The 15321-nt window shown below is 40.7% G+C and overlaps 1 protein-coding gene across 4 annotated transcripts in view; it reads right to left on the bottom strand.

The window, feature by feature from the left end:
- LOC105691482 (ATP-binding cassette sub-family G member 4) overlaps positions 1-15321 on the bottom strand; it is a 42426-nt gene that overhangs the window by 6599 nt on the left and 20506 nt on the right. For all 4 annotated transcript variants that reach the window (XM_012409976.3, XM_012409974.3, XM_020855523.2 and 1 more), the window contains exons 3-4: positions 7360-7477; positions 1068-1257 (exon numbers count right to left, since the gene is read on the bottom strand). In XM_012409976.3, coding sequence (XP_012265399.2) covers positions 1068-1257; positions 7360-7477 — 308 coding nt within the window. The remainder of the gene's footprint in view (positions 1-1067; positions 1258-7359; positions 7478-15321) is intronic.

The following is a 15321-nucleotide window of genomic DNA, read 5'->3' as shown; positions in this document are numbered from 1 at the left end:
AAGTTGCTGGCATCGCGGAGTAGCTTCGGTTACTTTGCCTGTCCAGATCTTTACTCGTAGAATCTTGCCCGGTAAAGTTGCTGGCATCGCGGAGTTGCTTCGGTTTCTCTGCCTGTCCAGATCTTTACTCGTAAAATCCTGCACAAATCTGAGTTGCTGGCATCGCGGAGTGGCTTCGGTCTCTTTGCCTGTCCAGATCTCTGATTTTCCCCTATTTTTGGTTCGCATGCCGGCATCGCGGAGACTCTTCGGTTTCTTTGCCTGTCCGGAGCTATAACCACCTAAAAAGTCTATTCCCCCTAAATTCAATTGAATACTAAAGTCAACGCATTGAGGTTGCATTAAATTCCCTCCTTGTACCTAGATTCTGGGATATGGTTGTTCTCTACTAAGTATAGGAGTTTCTAGTATAGAAAATAGTAGAACCTTTAAAAGTGAGAAAACAGAAAGAGTTTATAAAGATAGATAGGATAGTCCCTAAAAAAGGATATCTGTCATTAAACGATTTGTGAAAAAAGGAAAGAAATCCTCTTAGCCTTAAGAAAAAGTGTTTGTAAATTCCTATCACTCCCATATAATTGTGTGTCCTGAATAAAAACCTATGTTCCACTATAAATCCTTCCTTCCTACGACGCAATCATAGTCCAGTCCTATTTATTTTTTGTATCCGGCCCAAGGACGTATGTCCAATCGACCGAGGAGAAGAGTCTATAAATTAGTTGAATTTCAACTTGGCGCCCAACATTCACATTAAATCTGCCGATTGTAGCGAACCGGTACAGTATATCTTATGTACTCCAAAACGAGTAATGCGGAGCAATTTTTCCTTCGCATTTCGCTCTCTGCCTTTTCCGTTGTAGACGGACGAATTGAAAAACTGACTGCAGCAGAAATGAATACGTGCCATAGGTATCCGCGTATGGATTTCATATACACGGTCCGGATAAATTCGCAGATCGCAGACCGGGCGGATTCGAAAGAATGAGGAATAATTAAAGGGTGAGTGTAGAGCAAAGCTCGACTCGATCTTCGTAAGTTATACCGCAGGCTATAAATAATGCACTCACCACTTCCTCCTTTTGCGCTTTGTTCACATCTCGACCAAGCTTCAAGTTCGAGGCAACCTTCATCGCCTCCTGAACGGTCAGATTTCCGTGCAATTGGTTATCCTGCATGATATAACAGGATAATTTTCTAAACGCACTGATATTTCGCTCGTGACCGTTCATCGTGATGCTTCCCTCCATACCGGTCGTCCTGTAAAGAATAAAAAAAAAAGTGACGTGACCAAAGATTCCATAATTCATAAATTCATTCGTCTGTCTAATTCGGTTCGACTTTATCGCCGTATGCGTATGCGGTCTTGTACATTTACTAATACGGTGATCATTTGGAGGAGTGACCTGAAAAAAAATTAATAACAACGATAATCGCGTTCCAAATTACAAAGAGTCGCGTTACCTTGGAGGACAATGGTGACGTGGGGGAAGAAATTAAATATAAAAAATTCCCTTGACTCCGATCTGACCCTATGCACGATATTGTACTACCTTCATACGTTGGTTTCTACATACATATAGGTACACGATCGTACATGCTAATTCAAACCCGCTTCATAAGAATATTTAGTTTCTCAGTCTCTGCACCGCGTTGTGTCGTGACCCGCGTGACGGAGAGATACGTAATTCCGAGGATCGCAATGTTAAATACATACATGTACGATAAACGGATGAAAGCAAGCTTATCTGGTGGTCGTGCGGCATATATATATACAACAAATAATTGTATTGTTTTCACATCATTTTATGCTGTCGTTTACCAATTTATTGTCTTTTCCGCACGTACGAAGCGCTGAAAATGAAAAATTCGTTGCTAAAATGCCAAATGGTGTTTGAGAAATGCGTCGATCAGATGGACGGGGATCATTTCTTGACGTCGTTGCTGATCCCGACGAGAAGTCGTATCTCGGCCAAAAAAAGCGTAATCGAACGGACGAGGTTCAAATCGCGGGAACCAGTTCCATCGCAATAATGTGCGATGCGCGGTGATTTTTAACGATTTTTTGTCCGACGTCACGAACCCAGACAGACTATAAAATTATATCCACCTGCGAATATACGAATTTGATTCCCGTATGAAACGATCGGCCGAATGAAGAGATTGAAGAAAAATTGGAGAATATGAACGAATAATTCGGCACAAGGTTGCCCGGTGTGAAAACTAACGCAGAACGTAGGTATAAATGGACAAGTTAAAGTTCGATGAAAGCGAGTGTCACTCTCGCTTCTCACACGCGGCTGCAATTATCGCTACCGGTTCAGCTTTCTTTCGTTTAAACAGCTTTCAAAGACAGAAAGCATGGCGTCATATGGCTTCCAGATCCAACCTAGCGCGAAGGTCAAAATGCGAACCCGACTTTTCGTCCATTTATTGTTTCCATCGTTAAAACCGGACAGTACAACGATTAGGGATAATATATTTGCAGCGCTTACCATTTCGATACAGCTTGTGAGAGCTGGTTCGTTCCACCATGATCCACCGTGTAATAAACAAACTATACGCGGCTAGTAAATATTATTCGGTAAAATTGTTTAATAATAATTGTAATTTATGATCGGGGCGCATGCATCGCGTGCGGACATCCATATAAATTGAGATCGAAGACCTTCGCATCGTACGTCCGGCATTCTTTGGGAGTCAGTCGCCCGTCGCATCGTCACGATTGGCGTATTACGGAATGATCGAATATCATCATTTATCTTTGGACTCGATAATCCCATAACATACGAATCGAACATTTACCTAAATGATCGTGCAAATTGGCCCGACGAGTCAGTCGTGAATCGTAAGTGAAATATTGCGTATCCGCTGCATTTGATGAAGATGTGCGACGTTGATAACGAGAATAAATCGGACCGTGGCTAACGTTATCGGCGTCTAAATTCGGCTCACCCAATCAGAGGGTATAAAAATCATACGAACGCTGAAGAACGTACGGTTTTAATGCAACTTTTTACCAACCTTATTTTATGTGTACCGAGTTTTCGATGACTTTTAACGAAATTTTCGAGTATCCGTGACGACGAGTCGGATGAAATTTTTGACTTATCAAACGCAGTTACGCTTCGAATTCGGGTTAATTGGGTAGATGAAAAGCTACGTATAAGTCAATGATCGATTGTTGTTTTGACCTCGTTTGTGACCTCCGTTTACAAGTGAATACTCGATAAGAGCTACACATGTACGAACGAGTTCACCAATCCATACGTATGTCATGTATTCGTCACATCGCTGTATCATAATTAGTTTTCGTTGTACAGAAGTGAACAAAGAAAAAAAAAAACAAAAAAAAAGTTTCTTCTGAAACACTTAACTGAACAGCTATTGAAAAAAGGAAATGGCAAAAGTTAAAACTTCTTCGTCATAAATTTGAGCCGTTGCTTTTTGTACAGAACCCCGAAGATCATTACGTATCCGCATACGCGTATGTTATACCGTACGATATAAGTCACGATGAGGATATTAACAACGGTTCGGTCTTCCTCCGTGCAGCGCAAAACAAAGAAAGATCCTTGAATAATTTAATCCGTATAAAGTTTTACGTAAACTACACTCGGAGATAGAATATACGCATGAACATACCTATATAGGTATAGTTGATTATTGCAGTACATGTATGTACGTATCTCTATCTGCACGGATCGAATTAGCTTATACCGCACAGGTAATTACACGTCGACCGGATATACAGGAAATCAAGGATATACCGAATACATATTATACATGTTATATACCTACATAGGATTTGTACCGACGTACTGCACGAGTGAAAGTTTGATAACCATTAATTACAACGAGAAACTACTTGTATTACGATCGGAAGGCAGATATTCCTGCACTTTTCCGTCTTCCTCGTAAACATACCTGTACCATACCTGTACCACACTCGATATCTAGATCATATTCCGAATTCAATCGAATCAATCACCCGACTCGTTCCATCGCGATCGATATCATTCGACGAATCACGATTTTGCCCTCAATTCCCTTCGAACGGAGCGCAAAGATTTCATCGGGTATTTTTTTTCCACGCGTCTTTTGATTTTCAGATTCATACCTAATCGGAGATCTACGGTCGATCGTAGTTACGCACACGTGCATACGGTGCTGTATATTACCTATATCCTTACCTACTGTTTTTTTAACTTCATTTGTGTCGATGATTACATACTATGTATTCGTAAATACCTCGGGGGAGAAAAAAATTAAAAGAACTTTCAGACTAATTGCCCAACGGAATATATTATCGAAAGATTCGTGAATACGAGATTTCAGTGCTGTGGTACGAAATAATCATATTATTAGTTGTATCAAACCGAAAATTACTGGAAATAGTACGGATCGATCTGATCTGACTCCATGAAAAAATAAGTCAGGGGAAAAAAACTATTCAGTAAAACCCAGATCTCATACCTGTATGAAACGTATTTGCATTAATTTTCTTATTCTACTGTTTTGCACGTTATTATACCTCATATATTACAGTAATTGATGTAACTGACGATATACGAGGCGAGTGTTGAATAATGAGTATACCGTTGAATAGCAAAATTCATATATGGGTCATTTGTTTTTTTAAAACCTTGATTTTTTACTCAATGTTTTTCTTTCCGTGTGTAATAGGGAATTTCCCTGTCATGGGGTAATATCAAAATTGTCAAATCTGGGAAGCTGCTGAAATAAAATTACGGATCGCGAAAAATCTCAAAAATAGTTTTAATAATTCTGTGATGAATCGAAGATTTTTGGAGGAAAATATATTTTCAAACATGACCCGTCGTTCGAACATTTCTCTCTATTTTTATGGAGTTTCTAGTATTTTTATACACGAGTTCCGTTGAAGTGGTTCTTGAAATATTTGAGCCGCATAAGTTCGACAAATTTCCACTCGGCGACGTTGGTAGCCGCATTATAGTTATTTATCCTCATAAGCGCTATCAAGTTTCGGTGTTGACTTACGCTGTTTTTTTGCTATACTTGAAAAATCACGAACGTTATCGCCAATTTGACTGGAATAGCTTAAATTATTCGATTGGACCATCCGTTTACAAAAATATTTTCCCAGGCGCCGTTGATCGTAGGAGAAGGCGGGGCATAATGGGGTACGCCAAAAATTTTGTCGACGTTCTTTCAGAGATGATTGAAAAGAACTCCAAACATCATTCTGGATTCAAAAAATTCGTCCTCTTTTTTCAAACAATTTTAAAGAAATATCGATGGTAATAACTTTGAATATTTTTATTATTAATTATTTTTCACTCGCGGCAACTGAAAACCTTTCACATTTACTTCGAAAACAAATAAGAGGAAGAATTTTTACCATAATTAAGTTTCACAAACTTGGGCTTTCGTTAAGCACCCCATTTTGGCCAGCCTTCCCCGACATCGATCCCATTTATCGCATAAGCGTAAGATAGATCGCGGCGTGAAGAACGCGTTCACTTGAATGGGAACCTCGAAACTTACCTCCGTCGGTTGAAAGTTATTTACGGTTCGAGATAAAAATTTGTACATCGGATTTATAGAGAATCACCCATACGTTGCGAACGCATAGAAACGCGGGAATAAAACAAGAAAAACAAAAGCTGTAAATGAATAATCGTACAAACGATCCATCAACCACTACTAGACGTCATCGGTTGGTAAAAAGTAATACAACCGTCCGACTCTTCTGCGCAATAAATCGCTGCATCCTGTATAATGATAATGAAAGGTGTTCCTAAAAACAACGCACGCCGCCAATAATTCGCACGAAAGTTTATGTACGTTTTTAAAGCAAAAGAGATTACTATAATTACTAATCGGCGAACACCACGTCGACGTATCCACACGTATACGTCTGTCTAACATACGAGATATTGAAATTGTGTGTTAATTTTGATACGATGACGGTTGGAGTTTAAATTTTTGCACCAGTCAAGGATGAATACAAATGCAAAGTCGTAGACCTCGCCAGAGCCAATCACCGTAAAAGGGAAACCGCGTTCCGTAAATTGATATGCCACCGGACATTGTCTGACAATTATGAGAAACGAATCGAATATAAATTAGCCGTTGGACCGACATCTGATGTGGATCGATCGAAATTTCAAATTTCACCGATTCGAGTCGGACAATGATCTCCGACGCGTAACCCTGCAATGTACGCTACATCCGCGACACTACCTCACATAGACACAAATGAGGAAGCGGTAGCGATAAATAAAAATAGCCGAATACGATTTTAAAACATTTCCATTCAATTCGGACTGACGTGGAAACTTAGCAGCCCTTAGGCTGATTGAGCAGCCGTAAATATTTAAGGCAATATTTCTTCATTTCTTATACCGCCGGTGTAATAAAATATTTATATATAAAATAAGTTTAAAAACTTTCCATTGTTAATATCCTCGCTGCGGTAATTATATACCGTACGATACGGTGCTCGTGTACACGTGCATACCTACGTATATTTGTACCCATACCTACCAATTTCACAAGTAGCTATACCTCGATGTATACGCGAACAAGAAATCTAGATATACAGAAGTAGAGTGGGACCGCGCCATACGCCATACGCGAAAGTGATTTAGAAATTCGTAATGTGGAGCATTTTGTTGTTAAAATTGCACCGTCTATACGTCTGAACTTTGAACAGAGTGAAATGCACTGTGAAACACCACGTTCTCGTATCGCAATCATTATTATTCTCGTAATCATCAATGTTATTAGGATTGCTATTATTACCGATATCGTATACCGGCACTTTACCCCATGCAGCGACGGGATCGCGCGACCTCATATCTTGAAAATATGTTACAGTTACATAATAATTAAGCATATTGTACGTGTGGAAGGCAGTACGAGGTGCGCGTGTCATAATGAATATACACCTGTATGTATGCGAGATAATGTATTTACAGTTTTATGCAAATTTCCCAATAATTCAACTTTTGCAGCGTGAGGTTAACCGATCGTAAATCGTTTGGTAATTATATATATATATCTCTTGTTCTCTACGTTTTTTCCGATAAAATTCAAAGTACTCGGAACATTTCAATTTTGACGTAATCCGAGTATCTGTACCTATGACTTGACCTTGCCACGAAAAAATCTATACGCGGATAAAAATTGATTAGATATCAGACCTGGCGAGATTATACTCAAATCGATTGATGCAAGTGGCTTCGATAATCTGTACCGATCACGATTGCAACGCGTCGTAATTAATTTGTTCACATGCCAGAATGTACGAAATCTCGAAAATCGTCGTTGCAACGGAAGTCTGATGATGATTAGACGTGTAATATTTGAACTCACTTGTATCCGGTGAGGATGTTGAGGAGTGTAGATTTTCCTGCACCGGAAGGACCCATTATGGCGGTGAGTTCCCCGGACCGCAGCCGTCCACTGACGGATTTTAATATGGTTTTCACATCTGAAATTACAGAAAAAGGAAAACAATGAATCGCGAACGTACGCAGTATTATTTTTCAGCCGACAACTTCGCCGCGTAACATCGGAAAATGGGATTGTTCTTCATTCCTACGAAGAGAAGAAAAAAGCGCTTCGTACGACACGGAGCGTACTCCTGAACGTAACAATATTTTTCATACGCAAATTATGTAATTCGGAACGATTTCCACGACACAAGTCCGCCTGTACATTATACGCGCACGACACACGTGTCTGTTATTAATTCGCTCTACGGCTGAGATCCGGAAGCATAAAAATGATATGACATGTTGATACGTGGGATGCGATGTGCGGCGGCATTGTGTGTCATCAAATGCACGATCGCGTGCAAGTTCTTCGTATCGGTACGAACGTATCTCGCGTATTACGATACGTGCAGCGTATACATGTATACGTATACTCTGTATACGGAGAGGTCGGAGATCAAAGATCATTCCGAGATGACGTCGTGTTAGCCATCGGAGAGCTATATGATTTTTTTTTTCTCAAAATTTCCCACTCGCTCGATTCGTAAGGCGTACAAAGTCGAGGTGCAAGTGGTGGCTGTTATTCACATGCGAGTCCGTCGTCGACAAACTTCTATAGGTAGTACAAAATATACGATACATTACGGGGAGACATATTCCGTAACTATGTGCTCCCAATAACGACGATCGATGCATGGGATACACATACATATACATACATATGTATGCATCGGAGACCCGCTACACGAAGAATGGATTCTAACGACTGATTGTGAGGAAAAAACGTGATCGCGGTGCGGTGCGTATACGTACACAGGGTTCGCGTCATCGCCATGTACACGATGCTCCCGTGTCCGTCGGTCAAAGTCCGTCCGATAATGATTCGAAAATTCGCCGCATTTATGGTATACGCGCAGTACTATACATACATACGTAACGAATTCCAAGCTATCTATTATCCGTATTGTGCTGGTATAAATTGAATTAATAAGAACGGCGACAGCGGCAACCAGTGTTGTAATGGACTGACGGTTGAAAAATTGAAACTTTATTCTGAGATTTTTAGACGTAGGTACGATCTTTTACAAATCTTTTATTAACAAACGCGCAGAATTGTCTGTATGCAAGAGAGAAAAAGACAATGGTCATTGTAATATCATGCATACGTTGTTCGTTGCGGAGGGGAGAGAGAAAAAAAATCAATTCGCGTGCGATAAGCGATAATATATAATTCGCGTGATAATCGATGAGCCTCCATTGCTCGCAACGTTCGTTCTCATCATCCAACGTCATTTGGCTTTTTACCGTAACAGGATTCATTCTATACGTACACGTATCTACGTTCGAGCAAAGACGTATGTATGTGTTATATATGCAGAAGAAATTATTAAATTACTCGATGGATTGGGAAAAACAAGATCGGATCGGCTGTCTCGGAGTGTGAATTTATTATCTCGATGCGTACGACGAGCAACGAAACAAAGAGATGAAAAGAAAAATGTGAAAAAATGAAGAATCGAAAATTGCTATTGAATAAGACCTGCATAAAAATCTGACGTTGGCGAACGTTACGTGCGAGAAGAACCATTCCACGTGTACGACATCAGGCGTGGATCGAATTCATTCGAAAGTGGCTGCGAATCATTTTCTAGGTTGTTGAATGTACTTAAGGTGGTTATATGTGCGGTAAATCTAAACTTTCAAGAATTACCGTCAGCGAACATGCAGCGACTGTGCACAGCTGGAGCTTATAGTCTCATCGTTTTTGCTTTCATCATTTTTTGTTCAAAAACGAAGAACTCTACCGCGTGCAGTCTTGGTTCGCGACTTTGAGGAATGGAAAAAATTGAAACCGGGGAAACAAAAATCTGAAACTCTTTTGGTGAAAGCGTGATATAATGAGTCACGACGACGCGGATGAGCCTTTGCGGGCGAATGGTGAGAATCGCGAGATGTCATAGTCTCGATCTCGAAAATATAATGGTTGAGACGCGACGTAACGTCGAGTCTTCGTATGAATATATGCGGGACATAGATGTGCTATCGCTTTCGGCCTAACAATCGATTACCCCGTACGGAAAAATGATCGAAGAGATGAAAAAAATTATTCCAAGCGAATGGATGATTAATGGGATAGACGGAAGACGTAGAGTTTACCCCATAGTTTTTTGTACGTAATTTCAAAAAAATCTGGCTTATTGAATATTTATATAAAAACCGCAACTACGTCACAGTGATTAACATACTCGTATTATCAGATATGGACCGTTCGCACGTATACGCCCGAATATCGTGCGAAACGACCTTTGGATCTAAATCGAAAACCACGAACATGAGCTTTCGTCAAAAATGTCGCCGAATAGTTTCAGGTACAACGCGCAGGTGTATCGCATTCGGGCGAACGTGTAACGACAGTTGTTCAAACATTCGTAGCACATCTACGAATGCAGGATCATTGCAGTCGAGTGATAATTCTCGTTGTTGACGAACTCTGATATAGTTGGTCGGTACGTTAACCTGTCAGGATCGCTGTCACGATCGTCAGGACTGCGGTACAATTGGCGATATTATTTGATCGGATTATTTATCGCGAGGTGTGTAGGAATGTGAAATCGTAAATTAAACTGCTAATCATAATCGGAGCAGCGGCATGTGCAGCTTATAAAAATAGCATCGAGAAATCGTCCGAACAACGATCTCGCGTGTATATGGGTACGATGATATGTACGTACGTACACAGATTATATTTTCTCACAGGTATTAGTAGTTCAAAGCAATTGATTTACACCATTCGACTCGCAATTATACTACACCCGGATATCGACAATGAGATGAAATCAGAAATTGGTCTTCGATTATTTTCGCTCCGATTCGATGTATGCGGACGCATGAAGTATGTTAGTCACCGATGCAGCCGCGTTTCGAAGATCTACGCACCCGTTCCGGGTTGGCTCTGAATTTTTTCGCGGCCACGGCGAAATAGGACAATTTATTCCGCACGCGGCGGTTCGCCGCAAAAACGAGTCGCACCGGGTGTACGTATACATACGCGCGAATACGCTATAAAAATAATTTAGAGAATCGCCATCAGAAATAATTAATCCGAATACTTTTCGAGTCTCTACGAGCACGAGATCGTTTCCTGTTTCGTTATTTAATTAAGGTATTTTTTTTCTTATTTTCAATAACCGTCTACCTGGAATCGGATAATGTCACAGAATTTACATTTTACAGATATTTTTGACAACGAGGCTCTGGAGAACCGTAACTCTAGTCGCAGATAGGCTAGGAACGCGTGAGCAATTTTTCCACACATTTCCATTTCGAGTCATTATGGCGCCGGAAGTACGGTTTTTTCCTGTCAGATATATATTATCCATACGAGGCACGTATCCTTATAGTGCATACCTAAGAGACCTTGCAATTGTTGCGTATTGCACGTGCATTATTTGTTCTCTATCCGTAAACTGATGAAGAATAATACGGACGTGAGAAGAACACAAAAATTGTCACTTGTATTATATGCGGCACAGGGAGCTCATGTGAAGAGTAATTACACGTGAAACGTTCGTATAAAAAAATCTTCTCGCGCGGAAAGACTAATTCATTGGGAGCGGACACTGTGAAAAAATGTTGTTTTGACGCGGTTGATAGATCGAATTGTCCTACCGATATGAGATCTGGAATATAGCGATGACGAATAAGAAGGAAATTACAAATGTACGGGCAATTAAAAATCATCGTCCAAATACGTGTCTGTTTTTGTTTATCGAGATGATATCCTGGACGGGTTGAGATTTTATGCGATTTTAACGAGCAGAGATGATCGCCAAAATAGAGAATAAAATTTGGATTTTATACCGCGGCAATAATGAGCGCGCAAAGCTTGATTTGTATAAAATTTTCTCAAGTATCGTTCAAGTACGAACGGTTGCATTTACGAATTTTGTGAAGCGAAGCTTTTTTGTAGAGCGTTCAATTTTCGAGAAAAATATTCCATGTCCCCGACGTTATCGTGATAGTGTATATTCGTTGACAATTTGTAAATTTCAAAGTACGCAAAACGCTTTTCATACGTTATTCCCATGACAAACTTTTGGTCGTAAAGCGGATAGCGAAAGAATTTTTTTTCGAGTCCCATTGGAAGAATAAAGAATACAAAATTTTTAAACGTTATTTTTATGGAAAAACGGGAAACTGTCACGAAAAATTTCAATTGTATTTGTTATCGCCGACGTAATGACTACATACATCGTTTCAAAGCCTGGTTATAGTATTTTATTTCGCAAATTGCCAAATCCGGTTTCCGAAATTGTTTATTGGATTAAACAAATAACGCGACGATTCCCAACCAAAATTCACCTGACCTTGATAATTATGCACCGGATAAAAGAAAAAGAATTTTAATATCGGCTCACAATTGCAGCGAGTAAAAAAAAAAGTAAGGAATTCAAACGTCGGCGGAGCGAGGTTATAGTTAAATCTGCATCACGGTGGAAACCATCGCTTGCGGATAATCGATCCGCACACGGCTCTAATCCGTATATTTTCTACCGGACAATTCTTCCGCCGAATGAATATCAGGAACATCTGTAGCCGGTCATAAAGTCGGTGAAATAATTCCACTGTAGCTTCCCCGAATTTTGTAAAAATATAGGAAAAGATTTCGAACCATTTACACGTCGTACATATGTGGCGCGTTAATATCCGACTTGTTATTTTAGCGTTAACGACCAGACGTAACGTATAATTGAACGTCCGAGAGAGAATTAACGAATACGTTCGTGAAACCATACGGAGTTTTGGAGATCGCGGATTATGCGTACACGAAAAATACAAAAGATGACATCACGCAGACGCGACCCCTGAAAATTGAGTTCGAGCGATACGGGCGATATGGAATCGCCGTAATAAAATTTCGATATTAAAACGATCGAATACGTCAGCTGGCGGGAAGCAGAAATGATTTCGGTCTTTCTATTTCTTGGTGGAAGAAATACGAGGAGGATTCATCGATATGACTATGCATGTAAATTACATAGGCGTTACATACGTGCCCAATGGAATACCATACACCGTGTCATCGAATCAGGGAATTCAACTGACAATACACGATGTATCCATGTGATACACATGTCGCAGCGTATCGATACACGGATATGCGCGGCCATCGCAAATCGAATCGAGATCGCGATTCAGATTGATCGTTGTAATTGCCTCTAGAGCTAATAAATGATATTACATGTGACATTTCATCCCGTTCGTCATCCGCGGTATGATCGTCCGCACGGCGTCTCTACGGCTGATTGAGCTAAAGCGCACGATTTATACCTGACATCTGCTTCAAAAAATCAAATTCACGGTCACCTTCACACGTCTCGCTTCGTTCCGAGACCGCCTCCTCCTTCCTGCGGCATCGGAATTCGCGAGCACTATTAGTTACATCCAAGCGATACAACTTCAAACACATTAAAAAGCGAGTATTGTGAAAAGGAAAAGAAGAGCGGCGGGAGAAGCTGCAGTCCTTGGAAATCCATTTTTAGCCCGAGATCGCGAAATTTTGTGATCCTTTTTCCGGAATAGCGATCGACGACGGGATTTTCGTCAAATGTAAATTAGCGCTGCTTATAATTATGGCTTCGCGTATACCGCGGTAGAAGTAATATAATTCATCTCAGCTGTATGTATGTTTAAAACTATACACGCGAAGTAGACAGACGGCGCGCAAAAAGTTGCTTTCTCTGAACCGATTGTTAATAAATTTTTACGCTTCCTTATATACCGGACAATTGACAAGATGAAATAAGAAATCCTCACTTACATTCTACACACATATCGTATACTTATGTGTATACACAGAGCAATGATTACGAGGCGTCGGTGAAGGCGATTCGAGTTAATCAAGGGGGACTCGAAATCGAGTGTCTTTATTCCCGCTCATTGTTCGTCTTAACAAATTATCGTATGTGCTTCCATATGGACGCGTGCGTATATTCCAAATGCACATGATTACAAGAGCGGGATGAAAAATTCACATCGTTCTGTCGTCGGTTAGAATCCGATCCAGGGAAAACTATCATTGCTATTTTCCATCCGGAATCGCATCAAAAAAGAAATGATAATTGTTACGGTTGTCGTTGGTTCGAATGTTTATCTTTTCCCCGTCGTAGTCATTGTATTTGGCACCGAATGCGTGTCGTGTAAGCTATACGGCAACGCTTACGCGGGCTAATCGGGTATGCGATATGAAGGAAGCTGCAACCGTCTGTGGAAATTTACCCAATATACGGAACGACGAATTCACAGCGCTACGGACATCGGAGTTGCGAGAGGTGATATAAAGGGTGAGTCACTCCAAATGTCGAAAATAGGAGGGTCTCAACCCAACAGCGGATACAAAACCACTTTCCTGTTCCGAAAAATTGCATTTTATATTTTTTACCCACTCTGTTCGTATTCGCGTGAAACGATAAGCGGCAAGCGTTGGACTTAATTCTAGTGCATTCGCGCAAATGTGAAACGGGATGGACGGGTTTTCCTGTTGAATTACATTTCAGCGGGATATTCTCGGAATATCCCGCTGAAATACATCAAATCACAGAGGAAAAAGTTCAACCGAAATTCACGATTATAATAATGGCGGCCTACACCTTTTCCATATTTGGCATCCGACGTATGAATTACACGGGTATTCTCGTACGCGTATCGTCGGTTATAGCAACAGGAATAACTCGAGGAAAATATGATGCATAATTTATACACGTATCCAGCGAGAGAAACTCTTCGGAAAAATTCTTATCATTGTTACAACGTGCGGGAATCCTATCTGCGTCCGCGCGATCGTGCAGCGTACCGCGATCGTAAATCGTGACACGGTACGCGAGCAGGTTGTTGTTGGGTGTTCGTATCACGTCGGTCGGATCATGACAACGAAATTTGAATGATTAATCTCTGGAATATACGCAAAACATGCGTTGTTACGTACGTACGTGTCCGCGTTCGTTTGAGCCAACACGCGCGTTGCGCCCAAGCATCGATCAAGGACGCGCTCGATCTAGATTCTATCGCGACGTACGTAGGTATACCGCCGATAAGACCGATGAAAATGAAGAATTCGCAGATGTCCCGCCGACGAAAAGCCCCGGAATATCGAATGCGATAGATTTATCGAATGCCACACGAAGACGCGTATTTCGAAATACATGTGTCGTTTCACCGATTATTCTCAATTACACGATCTGCACCCGCATTCGTGAAATTCCGCATACACACCGTGTCACATTCGCTTATTCATCGTGACTTTATGGTAGTTGACCAAAATCTAGACCGCATGGCTCGACGGTTTATGTGCTCCATAATATCACTATAATAATAAATCTAGAAGTTGAGTGGCGTATATTAATGTGCATAGTTACAATAGCCCACTTTCACTTCGTGGTCAATGTCATTTCGTTAAACTCGTTTCCACCACGTTCTCGAATGTTTTGTACGGTTTGTAAACTTAATTCATCATACGTGCATGTGTATGGATAATGCGATACATTTCTATTCACATTTATTTTTGTTTTCGCCAAATTATCAATTCATTGCAAGCGATTCGTACGGATTCTTACGAAATGTTTGATAAAATATAACGATTTTTAATTGAAACCAAAACGGCTGGAACTGATTTCTCGTATTCGCTTTCGTCTCCGCCACGAGCAATTGCGGAAAGAAGGAATTGAGGGATTTTTCGGTTTCACGACGTGCGCAAGAAATCGTACTCCGGAATACCTGTCGCGTGCATCATCGCGTTCATTTTCGAGAAACCCTGAGCAAAAAAGCAGCGGAAAAAAACAAA

Source organism: Athalia rosae, chromosome 2 (genome assembly GCF_917208135.1).
Source record: "Athalia rosae chromosome 2, iyAthRosa1.1, whole genome shotgun sequence".
Lineage (NCBI taxonomy): Eukaryota > Metazoa > Arthropoda > Insecta > Hymenoptera > Athaliidae > Athalia > Athalia rosae.
This window is presented reverse-complemented; position numbering and strand designations above follow the sequence as displayed.